This window comes from Serinus canaria, chromosome 1A (genome assembly GCF_022539315.1).
Source record: "Serinus canaria isolate serCan28SL12 chromosome 1A, serCan2020, whole genome shotgun sequence".
In the NCBI taxonomy this organism is placed as follows: domain Eukaryota; kingdom Metazoa; phylum Chordata; class Aves; order Passeriformes; family Fringillidae; genus Serinus; species Serinus canaria.
In genome coordinates this window covers 64,033,959-64,057,541 of record NC_066314.1, presented here as the reverse complement: position 1 = coordinate 64,057,541, position 23,583 = coordinate 64,033,959, and the positions used below count along the sequence as shown (strand labels likewise).

At 39.9% G+C, this 23,583-nt stretch overlaps 1 protein-coding gene across 2 annotated transcripts in view; it reads right to left on the bottom strand.

Annotated features, from left to right (window-relative positions):
- The window catches only part of LRP6 (LDL receptor related protein 6), a 123,015-nt gene that overhangs the window by 27,543 nt on the left and 71,889 nt on the right, over window positions 1-23,583 (bottom strand). For both annotated transcript variants that reach the window (XM_050970164.1, XM_050970162.1), the window contains exons 8-12: window positions 8,830-9,046; window positions 7,067-7,356; window positions 5,744-5,970; window positions 3,328-3,512; window positions 869-1,195 (exon numbers count right to left, since the gene is read on the bottom strand). In XM_050970164.1, the coding sequence (XP_050826121.1) occupies window positions 869-1,195; window positions 3,328-3,512; window positions 5,744-5,970; window positions 7,067-7,356; window positions 8,830-9,046 (1,246 nt within the window). The remainder of the gene's footprint in view (window positions 1-868; window positions 1,196-3,327; window positions 3,513-5,743; window positions 5,971-7,066; window positions 7,357-8,829; window positions 9,047-23,583) is intronic.

The window sequence follows — 23,583 nt, the reverse complement described above, 5'->3', positions numbered from 1 at the left end:
AATGCCATGAGGTGGCATTTGTGCAACAATCTGCCCAGCTTTTGGCTTTAAGACAACAGTTGGATGTCTCTACTCATGCATAATGTGGATGAGATACAATCTGTCTCTCTGTACCAGGAATCTGTTCACCCATTGACTAATGTGAATGACACCAGTGGAAATCAGCCATCCAGAGTTGCTGCCAAAATTATGAGAGCTTCACTGCAGCCAGTTATTGAGAGATGGATAAATTATTTGGTTAGAAACTAATTACACACAGCCTGAGGGACCTTGTGGTTTGTATTCTGCACAACAATAAAGAAAAATGGGGCTTGGCTGCACTGAGATTAGGAACCAGACTGCTGGGGAAGCCATGGAGCCCAACCCATCCTCACTGAGGAAAAACACTTGTAGAGGTCTGAGAGTGGCCCACCTCAACATCTCATCAGCCAGCAAACACAGCTACTACAGAATGAAATCCTGACCCCATAAAAACTGCACAACATCTAGAATCCAGACTAAAGTATCACATATCCTTTATGCCAGGCAAGACTAGGAATACATAAGCAGATAAATAAACAAGCAAGTAAGCACTTGAAGAGGGTCTCACAGAGACACAGAACCAAAACATTTTTAGATTTTGTGTTTGCGCAGATATAGCCAAGCCACTAGAAAGTTCACTAACAGCCATTCTTCTTATTTAATTAAGATAGTGGTATGTTGCAAGATTATTTTCTTTTTGCTTTCAACATCCTATGTAGTCTTAAAACCCAGAGTAAGATACTACTACTGGAAAACTGTAAAACTCTTCTGTCCTCCCAGTACAATGCTGGCATGGGTCACTCAACACATGTGCTCCTGCATTTCCTGTTCATTCCCTATGGCTTACCACTGCAGGTCCTGTTGTCAGAGTTCAAGGAATAGTGAGCTGGGCAGCCACAGACAAAGCCTCCCACGGGGACAGCCAGGCACAGGTGGGAGCAGTGCCCGTTGCTGGAGGCACACTCGTTCCAGCCCGCCTGCCGGGAGGAGTGGAACACCAGGATGTCCATCACGTAATCCAGGTGGCCCTGGATGATGGTTCGGTTCTGCCCGCTGGTCTTGTTGGCCCGCTCGATGCTGCGGCGGCTCCAGTCTGTCCAGTAAATGTAATCCTGGTACTGGGTCAGCCCAAAGGGGTGGGGCAAATCATCAGCTATGATCTCACGGTCCAGGCCTGTGTCCAAAAAGAAGGGACAGAAAAGTGGAGTTACATGGGCACAAGCAGTGCACTGTTGAACATGTCCCCTGCCCAGAAAGGTTACCATGCAATTATTTGAAGTTATTATTTCATCATTACAAGAGTAAATTACAAAGTAATGTACAGTAGTCAAAAGGAATCTCAGAGCCTATCACAGAAATGTGCTAATCCTGCTTGTCAGTCACAGAAAAAATGTGGTTTACTGAAGAAAAAATTTCAATTTCAAAAATTATCAGGGTTCTCCGAAAGATTCTGTCCTTTCCCTCCTGTGGTATTTTTTGGGGTTTCCCGTGGCAGGAAGGAATGAATTTGAGTCTATGTTTTGAGAAGGATATTATATTATATCATATCATATCCTATATTCTACTATATTCTATTCTATATTCTGCTATTCTATATTATGCTATACTAAACTATTCTAAAGAATACAGAAAGAATACAGACAGAAGGCTTAACAAGATAATAATGAACTACTCTTGTGACTCCTTCCAGAGACTCAACATAGCTGTGATTGGTCATTAAGTCAAAACAATTCACATGTCGGATAAACAATCTCCAGCCACATTCCAAAGCAGCAAAACATAGGAGAAGCAAATGAGATAATATTGTGTTCTTTTTTTTCCTGAGGCTTCTCAGCTTCCCAGGAGAAGAATCCTGGGCAAGGGGATTTTTCAAAAAATATAATGGCACCACCCTCCTTCCCAAAACTGACAGGATGCCTCTCAATCTAATGCAGGATCCTGACACTGCATTTCCAGTTGAGCATCTCTTGCAGCACACTTTTCCCACTGCTTATAAAAAGAAAATTGTTATGAACTTAATGAAATACTGCATTGCATTATGAGAAAAATTAAATGTACAAGGCTAAAATAACTTGTCTATGGAATGTCACAACATTCCAGAGCAGCCAGAAAGTCAGGACAGGGAACAGCTAATTGTGTATACCATGGAAATGTTAAGAGATCTTAAGGAGCAGGACATGGCAGGGGGAAATTGTTTCAACTCTGTTTTATCAAGCACTTCATTACCATGGTACCTCCTGCTGTGTAGTCACACCAAATGAACAGGAGATGATGAAGCACAAAGCAATTCCCTCTTTGCACAGAAGTCAAGGATGCACAGCCCCACACTCTGCTGTCACCAGCCACAGACACAGGGGAAAAAGAAGCTCTAATGCTGTTTCCAGTCCTACCTTTCAGAGGGAAACATGGAGCAGGCCTCCAAAGCACACCAAAATATATGAGAAGCTGAAGAAAAGCTTTTCTATCACACATAATTCCCATATTGCATTTTCCTGTTTTGATCTTCTTCTAGCTTTTTTCCACTGCAAGCATACTGTTTAAAGCAGACTAACTCCTTTAGCATTAAATACTGGCTAATTAATAATGCTTAAATATTAGCTATTGTTACTGCTAATTTGAATAATTTAGCACACAACGAGGCAGTTCACTCATGTGGGTACTGAAATGTTAAAACAAGGTACTGTGCAATTCTGAGAAGGCCTAGGTCCTCCACACAGTACTCTGGAACAGTGAAAGAATAAAACATTCCACCTCCATTTAGCTGCAATAACCAGTTTATAAAATCATCAGAGACTCTAGCACAAAAGAACTCTCGTGCTGATAAGCACTAGCCAGGAAAAGGTCCATAATATGCAGAATACAGGGGGAGAAAATGCCTGAGGATACTAACAAAGATATAAAACCAAATTGTATTAAATTTCATGTTGAATAAGATGTTATCTACTTGTTGACTTTCTTTCTACCTTTGTTATGTATTTTCTAGTGCTTTTCAGAGTAGCAAAACAAGACCCTCCAAAACACTACAAGATGACATCTTTGTCCTACATATAACTGGAAATATGCACACCTTGTGTAATTTTGACTTTCTGAGCAACCCAATCACTTAAAAGAAAATCAAGGCCTTGCTGACCACAGTGTCACATGAACATGAATTATAGAAGTGAACATTAAAGACGTGCGAGGTCAAGAAATTTCATTTTTGTCTTATGATGTGTATCTTTGCATTATTTAAGCCACAATTTGCCATGAGGGAGCTGCAAAAAGCAGCACTGCCCTCAGGATGCTGCCCAGGGCTCTGGGGCTCACCTAACATGTTGGAGGACTCTATCAGGTTGGTGTCCAGGTCGGTCCAGTACAGGCGCCTCTTGGCGTAGTCGATGGTCAGGCCGTTCGCACGCCCCACGTTTGGCACCAGCGTGGTCCTCTCACTGCCATCCATGGCAGCCCTGTCAATCTTGGGCTTGCCACCCCACTCAGTCCAGTACATGAACCTGATTAGAACAGAAGAAAGAAAAATAATTGCATTCAATCCAAGAGAACTCAAGAGGAAAACCAAAACAAAAATCCTTAGAAAGCATAAGAAGAATCCTTAGAAAGCAAAAGAAGAGCTGTAAATTCAAGCATTTATTAAGACCCATTGTGCTAAATTAGTTTTTAGGTTTTGGGTTTTTTTTCAAAGTAGAGGCAAGAAAGTGAGTCAAGTTTCCTCAAAATGCTTCCAACATTATTTTTTCTCACTTGGACCTGGATTTTCACCAGCAAGTTCTGTGTGACAGCACTTTGCTAATAACTAATCCATGCATGTCATTTAAGAAGCCGAGGCTGGCAGTCAGGCACCTTCATTTATACCTGGTTATTTAGCAGGGTGTTTTTCCAGAGCACTTATCTTCTGTTTCTAGTCAGCTGTCTCTCAAATGGAAGAACACAAAAAGATAGATATGCAGGGTACTTTTGTTAAAAGGTGCCACACAACTAAGTCAACCAGCCACATATACAAGTGTCTTACATCTCAGCCAAGATACACAAATCTGTTTGGCATTTCCACAGGAGCAAAAATACAGTTATTACATACTCACATGCCACCTTATGCCTCATTTGGAAGAAGGACAGACTTGCATATATTTATATTTTCTTTAGGCACTGCACAGTAGAGTAGGATGTATATGTATATATTATATATTTGATGGCTAGTTAGTCACTTCTTCCAAAATATGAAGCTGATACCATTCCAAAATAAAAGTGAGAGGCAGCTATCCAATATTTATGCCTTTGGGTTTTAATAACTTTAGTAACAAACTCCAGGGAAGTCTTTCAGTTCCAACCAACTGCACAATAGAAAAGGTTACTACAGAAACTGATGATCAACAGGGAGAAATTCACTAGATACCAGGAATATGTGCAAATTTTTCTTAAAAATTTTGCAAGTACTTTGTGTATAAATTTTGCAAGTTGGACACAGCAGACAGCCAAGTGTTAGAATTGCCCCCATGGCAGCAATGCCTTGAAAACTTCCATTTAAAGTACAACTATGCTGTATGTATATTTATATAAGTATACATAATATATAAGTATACATAATATATAAGTATACATAATATATAAAGTATACAGCTATGCTATTGTTGTAAGGAAAAAGGGGTGTTCTGACCCAAGTAATTTTTTTTCTGATCTGTGGTAAAGACACAAAGCACTGAATGATGATAATCCTTGGGAAAAACCTACTTCCAGTGTAAAACTAGAATCATCCATCACAGCCTTTTGTTACAAATGAGTAACTGGATCTAAGAATCTGATGCTGAGTTCTCATCCAGGCAACCCCTGACACATCAGGGCTGAATACAATCCAGGATCCCACTGGAGGTGACCACTGCCACCACCTTGTTGAAATAAAGCAGAAGGAATATGTTTCAAATTCTCTGCATTGCTGTAGCTCTCACAGTGCGTCTGGGAACTGTGATAATGTCATAAGCCTTGTAAATGAAGTTCCTTCATTTGAAAAATAATAGAATATTGGTATAACCTCAAAAAGTTTTTGCAGTAATTAGTTATTGTCGAGTGAGCATTTCAGGGTAGAAGAGCTATTTCAGAAGCTGAAGAGTTAGATTGACTTGCCCCATTCCTTCCTCCCTTTCCCTGTTTATTGTCCTACTTTGGCTATTACACTTCAATCCAACTGAGAAGTTTCTTCTCAGAAAATCTTTCATTTGGGGCATAGGTGAATACAATTGCTTCCATTCCTTCTCTGTCCTTCCTTTGTCTGTACAAACTAAAAGGTTTCCTTATCTGAAGAAGTAAATACCTTCCTTATGCTCAGATAATAAACTTTGCTCTCCTACCTTCAAATTAAATCATTTAATACCTTTATTGGCCCCTAACTTGCAATAAAAAGAATCCTAATTTCTAAAATGATAAATATATTCCTGTCAATGCTATAGTCCTTTTCTGATTAATGAATTCCATAAACCAAAAACTACTTTCATTCTGCGGTTAATTAAAAAACTAAATATAAATCCCTTTCTAATGAGCTGCTCTGAATTTTTTTTTTTAATATTTTAATGATTATTCAGGACACTAAGAGTGTATTTCTCTAAATTATCAGGTTGTATTCCACAGCTCAGCTCTCTCAGGGTTTACAGGCAGCGCTTAACCACCATGCCCTAGAGGAAGCATTCCAATGTTGTTTTTCACTGTTCACGAGCACAGAATTAAATCAGCGAGTTACCCCTCGGCAGGGTCCAGTGCCAGAGCCCGGGGACTGTCGAGATCTTTCCACACGAGCACCTGGCGGTGCTGCCCGTCCAGCTTGGACACCTCGATGCGGTTGGTGCCCGTGTCAGCCCAGTACAAGTTCTTCCCCAGCCAGTCCACAGCCATGCCCTCGGGATAATCCAGGCCAAACTCCACCACGTGTTCCAGCGCGCTGCCATTCATAAACGCTCTGCTGATGGTCTGCAGGGACACAAAGATACACAGGCAAATTAGAAAACTTACCAGTCTGTCACTGGGCTGCTTGTTTTCTTTGTTGGATTTTAAACACTTTCAGATTTTAGACATCTCATAGGAAAGAGGATCTTACAATATGCTACTTATTTGCAAAGCAAACAATGCTGCTATTCAGAAGTAATGATTTACTGCGCTCTGTGAATGTATTCTGTGTCAATTACAATAGCGTTTCACTGGGGAAATAAATGGGATAACTAGTCTGGTTGAATTAAGCATCTACATGACAAAGTGACCTTAATAACTCAGTGCCAACTTCGAGGGGGAAATATTTTGGCTCTCCCAGGACTATACAAAAGCATCAATGTTATAGCACGGAACACTATTTAAAGCAGCCTAATGAAACAAGAGTGCAGGACAGAACAGCAAATAGAAGAAAACAACCAAACGACTGATGAGCTCAGTAGCTTCAGTACTGATGGCTAAATTTAATTTCACTAAGCATAATCTCTTCCTGGACTTTATCCAAAAGACTTTTTTTAAGTCTGCTATCAGGATCAGCCTGTGATAGCAGATACAGCCAGAATTCCATTTTAATAATATATTAGAGTTTAGGCATTCCCTAAATGAATCATTTCTAGCCTGAAAATGTTAGAATAGTACAGAATTATTTTGGCAGACATGGGTTACCTTTCCATGTGCTCAATATTCCAATCTGCACACACTCTTTATACTCACAACCAATCAGAAGTTAACAAACCCTGATTTTGGTTTACTTCCTAGTTTGAACATAACCTGCTAATTATGCCCCTTTGTGACAGCAGGGCAGTTTATAGATCAGTCTTCAAGTGTATCACTAATGCAGCTCAAAAGAATATCATGCTTAGGGAGTTCAGCCAAGTCACCTCTTGGAGACTCATTTAAACTCTGTGTTTTTAACTGCTATGATTCTCCAATTGTGAAAGTCCATAAGTTATTGTTGGCACATGTCTCAAGTCAGTTACAGAAAATGTAAAAACGAAACTCTTTTACATATCCCTTGAATTTTGCAAACCCTAAAGATCTCACGTAGCAGCTTAATAGCCAACATGGACTAAATCTCTACCTTCAGTGAAATGTCAGTCCAGTAAATGCGATTGTCTGTCACATCAAAATCCAGAGCAGAAGCCTCCTTGACTCCGGTGAGTGGAATAGCAACGTTGTTATTGTTGGTTTCTAGGGAGATGCGCCTGATGTCTGCTCTCCTGGAGAAGAGCAGGAAAGCTTCTGGCACGATGCAGGTCCTCATGTCACTGATGAGCTCCAGGCCGATGGGGCAGGCGCAGCGGAGGCCTTGTGGTCGGTACAGACACAGGTGGCTGCAGCCGCCGTTGTCTTCTGCACAGGGGTTTGTACCTAAGCAGGCAGTGAGAGGAAAAACAACCATTGCAAACTGCCTGCAGGTGAAAGATGGAGCTAATCCTCACATGCATCAGCCACACTATGAGTCCTCCAAGCATACATGCAGTTTTTCTCCTTGTATTCTCTGATCAAATTATTTTTCATTCATTTCCTGGAATTCTTTAGACAGACCTTACTCTCCTTGGCTGGAAAGCCAGTGATTGTTTTCCTTACACCAAGAAACAAACACAGCACTAGGGGAAAAGGGATCTGGGCTACAACAGCTACAGATGATCCCAATTCACAGCACAAGCACTGAATGCATGGTAGGTGTATGTTCTGCTGCCTTTTACAGTACACTCGTCCAGCTACATAGCCCCTTGCATTCCTGCAGGTACAAAACTTGCAGAACTATTTTCACATCCATTCAATGGTCTCTCCAGGATGCAAGCGAAGCAGCTCTTTGCAATACTCACTTATGTACCTGCACATGCTGAAAACTGAACTAAGAGAGGCTTGGCACTAAGGAGTTCAATTGGCCAAAAAGTTGCAAAGAGGGCTGCATTCAAAACATGGTACCTTGGGGCATCAGCCACACAAAGATACATATCAACTAATTTCACTCCTTTCCTGCAGTACAATCCAGACAGCGAGAAGCTGCAGGATACTCAGGTACTGTGATGAGTTCTGTGATGCTACAATTACACTGTTACCAGTGCTTGGATAGCCTAAGATAGGCAATTTAAAGCTAGATGCTGCTTTTTTACAGCACAAACTCTACAGGGCAGGAAGTACTTCTAGGTATTTTTAAAGATAATTTTCTAATATTAATGGACTAAAACTGGCTCATTCTTAGCTTTTGCATACTGGGAGCACATGTTCAGCTTGATATTCTTCCAAGACACAGAACTGAAGCTCCTCACAGAAGACCTAACTTATTGTATTTGCTGGGAAATGTCCTGACGAAGGCAGGAATGATGTATCTGACTCCATGTTCTCAGAAGGCTAATTTATTATTTTATGATACTGTATTATATTAAAGAATACTATACTATACTAAAGAAAACAGAAAGGATACTTACTAAATGCTAAAAAGCTAATAATGAAAACTCATGACTCTTTCCAGAGTCTCGACACAGATTGGCCCTGATTGGCCAATGAGTCAAACAACTCACACCAGAATCCAATGAAACACTCACCTATGAGTAAACAATCTCCAAACACATTCCAGACAAGCAAAACACAGGAGAAGCAAATGAGATAAGAATTGTTTTCTTTTTCTCAGAGGCTTCTCAGCTTCCCAGGAGAAAAATCCTGGGCCAAGGGATTTTTCAGAGAATACGAATGCTACACTAACCCACCCTATCAAGCTGCACCTGCAGTTATCACGCCAAAGGACTGAATTCTGCCCATTTCTAAAACTCTGCAGTACAGCACTGCTGACATTTTCTATCCCATTGTCCCTTGGCTGATGAGCAGCCCACTCACCGATGACCTGATGGACGTTGGTGGCTTTCAGGCCCATCAGATCGGGCAGCTGATCGATGATGATCTCTCTCTCTGCCGTGCACTTGTGCACACGCTCAATGCTGCGCCTCTGCCAGTCTGTCCAGTAAATGTAGTCTCCCAACAGAGTGAATCCAAATATATGAGGCAGCTTGTCTTCCACCAGGACTCTCCTACCAGTTCCATCAGCATTCATGACCTATGAATAGAGACAAACTTTTTAGATATATAGAATAAACCTGCCACTATTTGGCAGATTAACAAACTAGCTGCTCCACGGTCAGGCTTCAAATTAAAAAATAATCTCCTATGCATTATAATGCTATCAATGTTACACAGCATCCTAATAAAAAAGAAGAGACTCTTTATTAACAGGTACTTTCTTGTAACCAGATCATAATGTGGAATTATGACACAACAATTGTTAGCTTTGCTATAGAAACTATTATTATGTAATAATTGTTACTCCTGTTATGACTCTCTCATTTCTGACCTGAGTTTTGGTTTAGTTCTAAAGAGGAGTCACTGTGTTTTACACAAATGAAGACAAATTTATAATGGCCAAGGAGTTCTGGCTCAGGATCTTCTAGTCCACAGTCCCTCCCAAGTGAGTTTTGCCCATATTACAGAGAGCATTAAGAGGAAACCCCCACAAAAATACTGGGAGACAAACAGTGAAGAAGATCTACAGAGCATATTTATATTCCCCAGTCTGAATAAGGAACCAGTTTTACATCCTTCAAAATTAAGCACAGTAATTTTTTTTACTACAACGAACAGCTGTAGTCTGTAAATAATTGCATGCCTTTGATCAAGACACTTGAATTTACTGTGCCATTTTTCTCTACTACTAAAAAGTAGTAATACCTAACTTCCTCAGTGAGGCACTGAAAGGATTAATTAAACATATGTATGCATGTTCAAGTGATCGAGTGCCTTATGAATGCCAAGTATTATTATTAAATGTACCACACTGACAGGAGTAAAGAGTCCCATGTTTTAAGACAAGATTAAAAATGGTTCAGTGCTGCAATTTTTCAGAAAAAAAAATCTTTCTGAAATATTTCTACTTGTTTCAAGGCCATAGCTTAAGTTTACAGTATGTATACCACCCTTCAAAACCAGGAAAAAAACCTCCAACCAACCTTAACATAAAAACTTTCAGAAACAATGTGATTCATAAAATCCAAGGTAGCATACTAACCCCTGAAACATTACAGCATCCTTCCCACCACCCAAGCATGTTCTAAGTAAAGGCCTGGATAAGGGGTGGTTTATTAAACCACTGTTTTCAAACCTCTCTCACTTAGGGAATTGAGATAACCACAAACAAATCTATATGGCTTCCCATCCTTCCCATGGCTCAAACCCAAAGATTTATGCAATGACAGCCTTCAGGATCAACTGGTTTAGTACCTCAGACTAGACTGATGATAGCTGGTGGCCAAAATATCTTCCCAGATCACAAGAAATGTAAAGGCTAGTTTGGAACAACTCCTACCCAGGCACATATGAGAAGAGAGGAAAGGAATAAAGAAATGGAACTGAAACACACACCTTTCCCAGGACACAGTCTAATAAAAGATTTATAATATCCCTTTAAAAAGTGGAAGAAATGCTATAACATTCACAATAATTCAATTTCTCCTTAAAACTATACCTTGTCAAACTTCCCAACATTTTGGCACTTATTCTCAGTATTTCAAAAGATTCAGATTATAAAGATTCAGGAACTGAATCTTTATGTGCACATTTCCCTAAAGGGATGTTGCATATTTGCTGGATTGTAGGAATAAGCTCTGTATTTACTTTTGAAGAAAGGTCATCATTACTTTATGGAATTAGCTTATCAAAACCCTTCAGTCCAGCAGAATATGCAGCATACTCCTACAAATGCACTAGTATCTCAAAAATAGATGACTTGTCTGTGGTGACTTGTTTCCCCCTCCCCTTAAACTACAGAGATAAGCCATTTGTTTGCAACTAATTAATACATGGCAATTAGTGCTTACTGAGCAGACCAAGAAGATACACAGAATGGAAGGATGTTAAAAAGTGAACCAACTAAAACCACACAGTAATAAGCAATAAAACATCACCATCACAAAGTAGCATTTTTTAAAATTACACTTTTTGCCTTGTACTTATAAAAGAAAGAAAATTCTCTAAGGGAGTGCTTAACTACTGGCAAAGAAAATTATTTGGAAGGTGTGTGGTGTGAGATGAACTTTCTTTGGCAAACTTAAAGAGCTATTCAAATAAGCTTCCCCCTATACTGAAGAGTCAGGAAAAGAGAAGGGACTTAAGAATAAAGTATCTGCTTTTAATTAATTTTTGGTTTGACACATAAAGGCTATTTTGAAAGACAGCTTTACATCTCCATGCACCTTTCAAGTATTTTCATATACCTGCCACTCTGTTCCTACTGCAATTTTACCTGATATACACATATACATATATATATATATACACACACACACACATACATATATGGTAGCAGCCTCCACACATATATATTTCCATGGCACCATGTTGTCTGCACTGACTTTGGCTGCATGTTAGGTGATTTCAACAGAATTACATCCATTGGCTACAGAATCAGTCTGGTGTAAGGCAGAAGGGAAGTGGCAAGGGATGTAGGGGTGATACATACAAGAAGAATAAAGCAAAAAGGAACAATCACTTAACAACTAGCTTCAAGGGATTTCAGCATCATCTTTTCACATACTCAAACTCAGACAACAATCAAGTCCCAGGCTATGATCTTTGCTGGATTCTTTCCCCTTCCCCAGCTCCACATGGATCAGGCTCCTCACAGTGAAGTCCCACAGAATCCCCCACACAATAAACCCACCTTCAGCTGCTATGGGGCAGTGTCTCCAGAGGTTTATGCTGCTTTTAACCACAATGTGGTGTGAGTTTCACATTCTGAGGCCATTCTGAATACTGCAAATCACAGTGAGAATATAGGCTACAACAGGAAACAGATGTGGTGTAACCACAAACACCACCTTTACTGAAAGAGCAGTAGTTCCATGAAAAAAAAAATTTTTAAAGTGCAAAAATTAAATGGCCTAGACAAAATACCAGATATCCTGCTTGAAGAATAAGGGCTTTGTTTATCTTAAAACAATAATGAATGCAAACCTATAGCCTCCTGAACACACAGCTTATTCAAAGTCAGTGAATTACTGCTGAAAATGTAGTCACATTTTAAAATGCTGTACTTAGTGATCAGCAGGAACAATAAAACAACAACTCTGAAGTGCTACTTCTAATTTAAAGTTACAGGCTGGAATGCACAGTGACATTTTCTAAGGGTCTTGTTAGAAAGATACCTTGCATTCAATTCACTTCTAAGTAGCAGTAATCACTGGGATAAATAGGCTAATGCAGTGAATTTACCTTTCTGATAATCTGGGATTTGAATATATGGTAGTTTAAACTTGTCACTTGACTGCTTTAGGTCTCGAGTTTCATCATGAAATCTATCTCATTTATGAAAAGCTCTGCACAGAGCTGAGCATGGTTGTGCTGGGACCCTGGCAGAACTGCAGACTGGCAGTCCCCTCGGTGCAGTGCACCAAGGGCAGAGGCAGCAGAGACCGAGCAGATGTGCACAGGTTTATGTGCACAGCACTGAAGACATGCCCATCACAGAAAGGGTCTGTCCCTACCAGGGATGCTGAGATCAATACCAGACTAAGAGCCCAGTCCTACAAGGTGTCAAGACTGAGATGAAGGTGATAGAGTGCATAGCATTACCTTTCATCTTAACTCATAAGCACAGTTGAATGTTCAGTAGAGAACTACAGAATCATAGACCAGCCCAGGCTGGAAGAATCCCTGAAAGATCATCTGGTCCATTTTTGGGGGGGAAAGAAGCCTAGATAAGATTATCCAGCATCCTGTCCAGTTACATCTTGAAAACTTCTAGTAAGGGGAGGGACTCTACTACATGCCTCAGTAAAATATTTCTTTCTTATATTAAAATGAAACCTCCCTCAAGGCACCTTGTACCAGTTGTCCCTGTCCTCTCCAATGTGGCACCATCCATGTACTGGGAGAGCCTCCCTCCTCCTCCCTGACTACTCGAAAAATGTGAGCCTTCTCTTCCCCATAAAGAAAAGACCAAACCCCTTCTGTCTTTCCTCACAGGGTGGGTTCTCATCATTCCTTTAGTCACTCTCCACTCTCCCTGCATCTCTGCTGAATTTGGGCACCAGAGCTACACACAGGTGGGTATGGCCTGACATCCCTGAATGGGATGATCAATGTGCCCATGGATGCAGGCCAGGATCCTGTTTGCCTTCACTGTACAGCAGCACACTGGCATCATTTGCCCTCAGTAAACCTGCACTGGCTTGTCCCAAGCATCTGCTTCCTTTGGCTTGCAGGTCTCTAAGAGAACTCTTTCCAGGGACTGGAATAACACTAATGGGCCAGTAGCTTCCCAGGTCCTCTTTTGAATGTACTTGTAAATGATCAGGGGGCAGGTTAAATATCATGCATGCTAAGCTCTTTCTCTGGCTGACAGAGGCAGAGGAAGTCAACAATCAATGAAAATTTATAAACAACACCTGGTAACACTATGTTCAAAAAATATATTACTTAGGAGCATGGAACAGGCCTCTGTGATGGATTGTAAGTCCCCAGCTACAAGATGAAATAATGTTGCCAAAACATTATTTCTTTCATAGACATACATCAGTAAAACAAAAATCCAACCCCCCTAAAACAAACAACCCTTCCAGTAAAAACCATAAGCTCCTCCAATTTCAGATACTTGAACCTAAGTCCTGATTTTTAAAATCAATAGCCTGGTTTTGGACAAATTACAGATACCTTAGCCATTATTGATTCCTCAACTTCAGCATCTTTACCAGCACCACCTTACTCATCCTCAGAGAGGCCAGAAGACCTCAATTAATATGCAGGACCTCAATTGCTCTGCTCAAGTACTACTGCCATCACTGCCCTAGCTCTACAAAATTTTTATCAGGCATCACAGCTGGAAAGCATCTTCCCCCACTGAGTCACAGGAAGGATGGAATTGTAGCATTCACCTTTCTTCTGGAAGGATATGGGATTAGAAAGCCTTCTGACCCCAGGGCAATGCTTGGCATGTCACATGTCTCACAAGTGTAGAACAAACTAGCTTGTTGTTTCCTTGGAACATGTTGAAATATACTCTGCATATATAGGTATGGTTTACCTTACAGTGTGCACAAAACCCCAGACATTTGGCACAGGCTTCTATGATGGAACTGTCACCAAAAAACAAAACAAAACAAAACAAAAAAAAAAAAAAAAAAAAAAAAAAAAAAAAAAACCCAACCAAAACGAACTCCCCCACACACACACACACAAAAACAAAACCCTAAACTCTTCCTGAGCAGATCCTAAATTCTTAACTCATTCCAGTGACAACTTGGGTTTCTCCCAGTAGTTTTAAAGCAGCAGAAAATAATCAGAAAGCATTACCACCTTCACAATTTCAACATGGGTTATGCTAATGCACCACAGGAATAGATACAACTTAGAACAATGAGGTAAAAAGGGGAATTTCTCATGAGTTTGATCATGAGCACTGATCTACTCAAGATGATGGCAAGAAGCATTACTGCAGAACACCCTGCAATACTGAATTCAGAACAAATGCCCCAGATATTCCAACATACCATGGTGAGCAAGGATTGCATTATTCCTGAAATAATTTAGGAATACTCACACTCAAGGCTTAGTTACTTCAGCCCTGATTATCCAGAGGTAAATACCTACACATGCTGTTTGATGCAACAAGTAACAACTCAGTTCATGGCAATGCCAATCAGGGATATGACTCTTCATTGTCTATCTAAATACACATGAATCTTACTTTACAAGGAAAGTGAAAACCAACACTACATGAATTAGATTTATTTGGTTAAAGAAAAGAAATTTGAGCAGCATCTCTCTTAAAAATAACTCTAAGAGATAGCTGGAATGCCTACTAATCATTATATTTACATTTTTTCAGACTGGGTTTAAGAACAACATATTTTCAACTTCTCTAAGCAACATAAACCAGACTGGAATGATTTCACTGTTATGGCTGCAGCAATATGATATAATTAACACATGTATTTACTGCAAAACAGCTGCTCTAAGAGAGAAACAAAGAGATATCTTGTCTAAATTTCCAGTTTTATTAGTCTTCCCTCTAAAAAAGTCTTGATCAACTATACTTTGAGTGAACAACTGAAGCTTTCAATTCAGTTTGAAGAAATCATTCTGTCAGTGTCATTTACTTACTTACAGCATTTCTCCTCAGTTCTAAAACATAAGGAATGAAATGGGAAGTCCTCTCTTCATTGTGGTGAAATCCTGAGGAATCAGCAGAAGGGATCCCTGGAACCCTTTGGATTTGCTTCAGAAACCAAATGCCTCCAGCCAAGTAAGAAATCTTACTGTTAACTGTTTTATAATAGCCATTAACAATTCCTAATTTAACAGTTCCTCAGCACCCCCAGTTTCCTTTAGAGCTCTAACAATTTTTCCAAAGAATTCAAAATATATTTTTCTGAGCATGGATAATATTCCTAATAGGACTGCTGTGAAGATAAACATGTACTAACAGTACAGAGATTAACTTCATAAACACCGTTTCTATCAGGCTAGACACATTGCTCTAAGCTATTTCATTCACAACAGGACAACTTTCTTAGCTCACTGACCAATACCAACAGCAGAAACGTTTTCTATGTGATGGAATTTAATTTTGGAAACAAGTGGTTCAGTTTTTAATGAAATGGCTAAAGTCAGGTTAGGTTACAAGTAGGCAAGGAAAAGATTTTAGAACCACTGTGACAATAACAGATGACATCTCCTAGGCAATCACATACAACAGAAAAAAACACCCTGCATTTTTAAAGAACAGGCTAAGACAAAAAAATGAGTCAAAATGATAAATGAGAAGAGGGATTTTCATGGGGGGAGCTCCTCTGAAAAGATTCAGTGGTAAAACACGTGACTAAAGCCACTTTACTACAGAGAATAATTTTGGTATGTAATCCATAGGGTGGAGAGGCAGCAGTCAGGGAGTGTTCTGTTACCTGGACATAGGCTGTGGGGGCAGCAAAGAAAACTAATGACTGCATTTTGCAACTTACTGTTTAGCAACTAAACCTGTGGGCAGCTACACACAACACTTTGGAGAATGTAAACCAGACTGGCCAAGACCAACCTGAAACCTCACAGTGGGTTTGGGGGAAACAGTTTTACAAGTTCAGCACAGCAATTGCTGATGCTCTTGCATGTGGGCGAAAGCCTCTGTTGCTCTTCTTTCCCAAGGTTCTTTCTTTCAGTGCTTTGCCCCAGAAACTTATTTTTCATTTGTTCTCTACCTAACCTGATGTTTTCCAGACTCTTTAGTGAGAAAAAAAAAAAAAAACCAAAAAACTATAATAGGTTTTTTATAGAGGGGAAAAATGTGGAAAGAAGTTTTCTACTGTTTTACCAAGTCCAAGTGGTTCAGGGAATAGTGCAGTGAGAGACTCAGCCAGTTATGAGATACTTTTCACCTTTGGTGGTAGTAAGCTTTCAAGTTGATTCAATTGCTCCTATTCACTAAATCACTTCTATTCCAAGGGTTTGCATGTCCAAGAGCTTGGTTTTCCTTTTTCCACAGGCTCTTTGCCACACTACAAGATGATGCATGGTACCAGAAAAGATGTTCAGGTTAAGGCTACAAAATCTCACAGCAAAGTAAGAAGCCTCTGTGAAGAAAGCTAAATCATTATTGAGAGTGATTGGAGGTAGATACTTCCAAAGAAGCCCAGGTCCAAGATCAGTACAAGGTTTTGTACACCAATGCAACTCAGCTTGTGAAAAGGGGAAAAAAACCAAGCCAGAATTTTAGAGACTATGGGATAACAGTGGACTGACAAACAGTACTCAGCTGAATCAGAAACACAGGCAATAGCTGAGTATCTCTTCACATTGCTCCCCAGCTTGCCATGAAATATTTGAAGTATGTCAGACTCAGCTGAGCTGATGACTCTGGCTGGGTTGGTTTGAGGGATTTCAGTGTTTTCCCTTAGGTAACCGATACTGGCTGCTAGCAGAGGCTTGTTGCTTTCTAGGTGAGACACCTGGGTAAACCAAAATACAATTTCCTAACTCCAATGTGAAAAATCTGGGAAGCATGTACAACATCTGAATGCAGCTCCAACAGTTATCCTCCAGTCAGCTGCATGCTGGGCCATGGTGACCATGAGGCTTTCAGAGCTATCAGCAGCAAACCAGGACTGCTCATCTTTTAGCAAAGGTTGTAAGAATGTCTCTGAATTCCCAGTGTGAGCAAGTCAGCACAACTTTCTGCTCAAATGTGTCTCAAGCATGGGTACTTGCCTCTGACATGGTGATTCCTGGCTCTCCTTAGAGGTAACAGGAAAAAATCTGTGCTTTTAGAGTAGAACTCATCTAATCTATTATAAACATTTCCAGTGTGGAAGTGCTGATTTCCAACATTTTTATAAAGGCAACATAAAGGAATTTAAATGAGCTGAATGTATCTACATCTCATGAGATGAAACCCACAACAGATTTCAGGATGAATTGCAGATCTATGACAGAAGAAACATTTGAAAACTGAATGCCAAAGTCTTCTCCACATAATTTTTAGGGCAGTAATTTCACTTAGAAAAACACCATGTTTGGTACTCAGATCAGAGAGTCAAGTTACTCTTGGGCAGGAGTTCTGGCTCCATCTCCCCAAGAGCTTCCCTCAGTAGCCTCTTTGGTAGGAACCTCTCCCTGTCCCACGAAGCATGACAGCCTGTGGATAGCAGATTCCCTCAGGACTTCTTGGAGAACTCCTCAGCACAAGTGGCTTGTAATGTAAGATCTCAATAATCATACTTTCCATATCTGAATTTTGTTTAGGTAATCTCAATTTATCAAAAGTAATAAAAAGTTAGCTTTTAATGGTCCAATTTTGAAACTAGCATGGATGTTTTAAATCTTTCTTCTTTTTTTATTTTTGCATTAAAACACCTGGGGTTGACAAGATGATCTCTAGAGGTCCCTTCCAACCCTTACAACTCTATGATTCTGAGAAAAGGTACATCTCTAAGTGACAATTCTGTAGCCCCATGTTCAAAAATCAAAGCAAAAAAAAAAGGAATTTTTTTTAATAAATAGTTACAAGCTTACAGTGCCAGGAGGTACTAACTCAACATTGGAGTCCATGACAAGGGACTATTCAAAGTCTTGTATCCAGCTCTGCAACAGCCAGGAGACTTTACTAATATGTTGTCTGTGGCTGTCATTTGTTTGCTTTTTAATAAAGTATTACTATCTTGGTCAGCATCATATAATTTTATTCAGAAGTTCAAAAGAAACCTCTCAAACGAAAATTACACCAAGTACAAACCAGTGCTGGTTTGTTTTGTTTGGTTTTTTTAAATAAATCCTTACTCTACTACTAATTTCAACAATCTATATTTTTCCTTAATACAGGCCTAGCAGGTGTTAAGAAATAGCTGGAAATACCCCAACAAAGTAAGCCTTAAATTTCTGAAACAGGGATGGAGTACAGGGATCTGTCCCTACCCTCTACAGTACATACTTGGTTTTTGTTGAATGAAATTCCCAAGTGCCACAACTATCCAAAGCAAAAGTAAACAGCAAAGCAACTTCAGGGTATTTGTATCAACTACCTTACTTCTCATACCTGCAAAAGTTTAATGCAAGTACACAAAAGTAGCTGTGTTCAAGAGCTAGGAGTATAATGGATTCTGCTTCTCAGTTTTCAAATCTGTGCTTCAAGTAGGCTTGGATGGGGTAGGATCAGTAACCAGGCTTGCAAGTCTTCAGCATTTCACAGAACAAAGACTAATGGTATGAGACAAAAATTCTCAGTCAGAAAATAATTGGTGTATACTTAGAAAACAAAATTTCCTTATTAGGATGGCAGTAAAATTGAGGGAGTTGTCATCAGAGGAAAATATAGCCCTGCAATTTCAGGATTAGAATATGAATTAGAGCATTCTCTAGATGCCAGACTATTAGCTCCTAGGTCAAAGACAAAAATGTCCTTTCTGTTCAAGATTTCTGTGCTCTATAAAGTCTTAGCAGCATCTGCTTTTCCTGTTGTCCAGCAAGGCTGAGTTCTGAACACTGTGTGTACTTAAGCTGAAAAACAGCAGGATGCAATACTTTCCATATTAATCATGAGGATTAGAGACAGTAATGCCAGGCAGGGCTAATAGATTCGGGAATGCACAAACACTTCAAGTTGGAGCTGCACTCAGAAATCACCAGCTAAAGGTTAGATCTGAGGAGGAGGTACATCCTTTCTTTACACTCACCACTAGTAGGTGTTAGTGGGTGCCATCTCCGGCTCTGAGAATGGGGAATAGGAGAGGATGAATAAAGAAAAATGAAGCAGAGATTGAAAAACGATGAGAAATCAGCCATATCATCGTGACTTCCCCATAACACACACAGCCACACATGCATGCAGCCATTTATAATTGCTTTATCAATACCAGCTTTGCTGACCATTTAAAATCCAACCTATGCCTTAAAACAGGTAGCGTACGTGCCAGGAACACAAATATTCACTGGAGCAGGAAAACACAAGACCAATTCAACAGAGCAGATCATACATTTTTAACCTCATAGCACGGCAGGAAAATGCTTTAAACCTGTAGCAAGTCAATGAGAAATCTTCCCCACTGGTAAGCACAATAGCAGCCATCCATTTCAATAGAAGTTTATCAGCAGTGAAACCTGACCGAGATAAATGACGAAGCTGTTGAGCCACAGCCTGCTTCTGCCTGCTGCAGGCTGCCAGATAAAATGGGAACAAAAGCTCCCTGCTGTACCCCCTACCAGTCTCCATTAACCCCTGCTGATGCTTTATTATCGTCTGGGGGCTCCAGAACAGCATAGCATGAATCAGTGTGTAAAAAATAAATAATAAAAGCTCCTATGTAGCACAAACAAACCAGAAACATGGCTTGCAAGAATGACATTCAGTTTGGTACCCCTGCAATTAAATAAGGGTTCTGAGGAATCCCACATGCAAAGGCGAGAAAAATAAGAAAAGCACAAAGTATGTAAAATCATGTATGAAAAAAACTACTTAAAGGCAATAAAGGCAAGTACACAAATGCATTCATCCTGCTTTTATCCCCCTTTTCAACTATTCACAAACACATGAAGCAAAGCAGGGACCAGGTATTTTATTTTGATGCCTTCACGTCCAATCCCAAGTTTCATCTTTGGAACCTGTCACAAACACCTTTCTTTGTTGCACCCATGCCAGTTCCTTTCTTCAAATATAAGTTTAAAACATTTACTGAAGGCCAAAGCATCTTCTATTACACAGATATTAAAAAATGGATGGTGAGGGCATGGAAAGTGCAGCAAACCTCCTCAAGATTCCTGGTTGCCATTGGAGAGTAGGCAGTGAGCAAACTTGAAATGTTAGTAATATTTTAGCTATCATAGATTAGGACAGGAGTCTACATTTAGTAAAGGCCACCTGGTTAGTTAACACCAGAGGTTCTACTAGTCCAGCTAGCTCTGCCCAATCAAAATCTCCACTTGCTGTAGAAGGGGACAAAGTCCTTGTGGTGCCCATGAGGAATGTGTTAGGGAAAACAGTTTGGATCAGCTCTGCCTCAAGCAAAGCAAAGCTCTAACTCAAGCAAAGGCAAATCCATCTGTGGGATTGTTTTTGCTCAAGACTGGGGTGCACTTGGTAATGTAGAGGGATGGGGAAACAAAGTGGGTACCTCAGGGGGGGTTATTTTTTGGGTGAGAACAATGTGTGATGTTGAGCTGTATGATATTGGCTGCCGAATGACACTGCCACTGCATGCCATAACTCCATGGACAATGAGGGTGGAGTGCTCCAGACACACATCAGCTCCTGATGTAATTTGCAACCAGTCAACATCACAAGAATCCTCCTGTCCTGGAAGACACTTGGGACAGATAGAACCCACAGCCATGGACTTAACTCAATAGACACCTTGGGGAAATGGCCATTGATTACAGAAATGAGAGCTGTACTTTGTGTATATATACATGTATCAGTTGGAAGGACCTGGGCATGATGTACATGGTATAAAATAAGGAATAGGACATGTCCTGGTTCTGGCTAGGACATGATTAATTTTTACATAGCCAGGATCTGGAGGTTATTCTGTACCCTTTCAAGTCATTGGGGGTGGGGGAAAGGACTCTCTTCCCGGGAGAAGGGGTTCCTTCAAATTGAGGAAACAGGAAGGGGGAGAGGGAGCCATCCAGTTTTTTCTACTGCCAGAGATATTCTGAATGAATAATTTCTTTCTCTCATTACTACTGTGCTGTTACTGTTAGTTATCTTATCTCTGTTATCAGAAAATTATTCTTATCTCAACCAGTGATCTTTACTTTTTGTGCCTCCAATTCTCCACTCCATCCTGTTGGGGGAAGTGAGAGGTGTGTGGTTTGGAGAGTCTTGGTGGGAGCACTAAATTGGAAAGCACCATTCCTTAATCAAGACAGGTGTGGATAAAAAAATATCCCCTTTAGACTGAACCATTCTCTTGGATGGACACCCCCACTTCATCCTATAGAGCCCTTCCATACTTTACTAACTGCAGAAGCCCACTGAACATGTGTGATGTTCACTACCAGGGTCACTGATTTTCAACCCCCTTCTGCCACTCTAAAGGGCAGTTAGCAAGCAGCAACATTGCATCTAAGGAAGAACATGACAGAATGGCCTCAACACAGGAGAAGAGAGACTGTATGGGTTTCGCCCAAAGGTCTACCCATCCCAGTATCCTTTCTCAAAGAATAATCAACATTTACACTCACAGAACTGCATAACAAAGAAACTTTTCAAGAAGACTCCCTTCTACAGCAATTTACAGTTCAGTGATTTATAGTTCAGAGGCAATTTTATTTGCCACTAAATTCCAGTGGAATCCCCTTCCACAAACCTACCCAGTCTTCCTAGTAACATGTGTAAGCTTTTAACACCTACAACCATTTCCACAACTTACAACATCTGCTTTTGTTTGTTCTGCACCCACCACCTAAAATTAGTTACAAGGACCAACATCTTCTGTCAAAAGGTGTCTGTGTGGGAAGTGTTGGTCACCTCACATAACATTTCATAGATCTGTGTCACATATGCCTAAATGAACACCTTCAGGAATCAAAAAATAACAAATGCACATGCTCAAACAAAACTAAAATCCAAAAGCACTGAAGAAAAACTGTAGGAGAACTTCTTCTCTGTTGCTTTAAAGGTTTTAGCCTGACTGTTTCAAGATTTACTGCAAGTTGATAAGAGCTAACAAATGTTAACTTTTTATAAAAAGCAGCAGCAGTAATATAACTCTAACACTTGGAGACTCATAGGAAAAAATAACTAGTAATTCTGAAATCTTAGAGTGATAAATCTTTTCTGATGCCCTGCAGAGATGGTACATGACAACCTGGAACAAACTCATTTTGCTGGCTTACACTGATTTAAGAACAATGAAATGGAAATTGTCCCAAAAAACCTTTGTGCCAAATCAGATATCTTCTGTCCTGCCACAGACACTGTAATGTTGACATAAACATTCTATGATGTGTTCTAGCCAGTTTGACAGAATTGCAGCAGTGAGCTCATGCCTGACCTAGATGAAAATTTCTGCCACACACTGATCCAGCACTGGAAAGAATCATTATTAATTAATAAGGAATCTCAGTGTTCTGGCAAACATGGGGGTGAAAAATGCCTAACTTTCCTTTTGCAAAACACATTCAAGGCTGAGACAGGATCAGGGCTGAAGTGCTCAATAAATAAGTCTCTACACATCACTAAGACTATTTTCTCCTCTTTTCTCAGAGCTGGTGTAATATTAGGTGAATTACAGACTAAATCTTGCTTTCAGGACAAAGAAAACTCTGCTCCCTGAGGCTCTCTCAAGGAGTGCTTCAAAGCAACTCACCTTGCAGGACTGGAGTTCCTTTGGCTCTAAAGGAGAGCTATCAGTTATGTGACCTTCCAGCACATGACTATGACTTCACCTTATTTGTTAAGTTATAAATGAGTAAAATCAACTTTGTAAGTCTAGAAAAGATATGATTGTGCCAAATATGATAAGTGCTCAAAGTTATTTGCAACAGTTAGGAATCAACAAGGAAGGCCCTAATTCCTCAAAGGAAGGCAAATCTACCAGGATACAGCACAGGCAGACCTGAGCACCAGGTAGCAGTCAAGTCTTCCACTTCCAACAAAAGCTTTTGACAGCAAACTGATCAAATGCTAAACAATACAATTTCCTCAAAGACTGACAGATAGTAAATGCCAAATTTGTTTCATAACTGTTACACAACAAAAGTAAATGCAAGACTTTCAATGTGGGAGAGAAGAAAAAGTGTCCTTTTTTTTAAATTAAAAGTTTCAACTGGACATGTTAGAAAAAAAGGAAAATCTATGCTCTTGCTGAAACTCTAATTAAACAAGGGAGATGCAAAGTATAAAGGATTTCTGGAAGTATAAATAAGTACATGTGAAAGAAGATTAATTTCTTTAAAATATATTTTACTAGGCTCTAAATTGAGCAAAGAGTCAAAGATAATTTTTTTTAAAACTATATACATTAATCCCAGTAAAAAGCTTTTTCCCATGATGACCTAAGAATTTATTTATTTAACAAGTCCTTATCACACATTCTTACAAAGACAGCAGCTCTACTA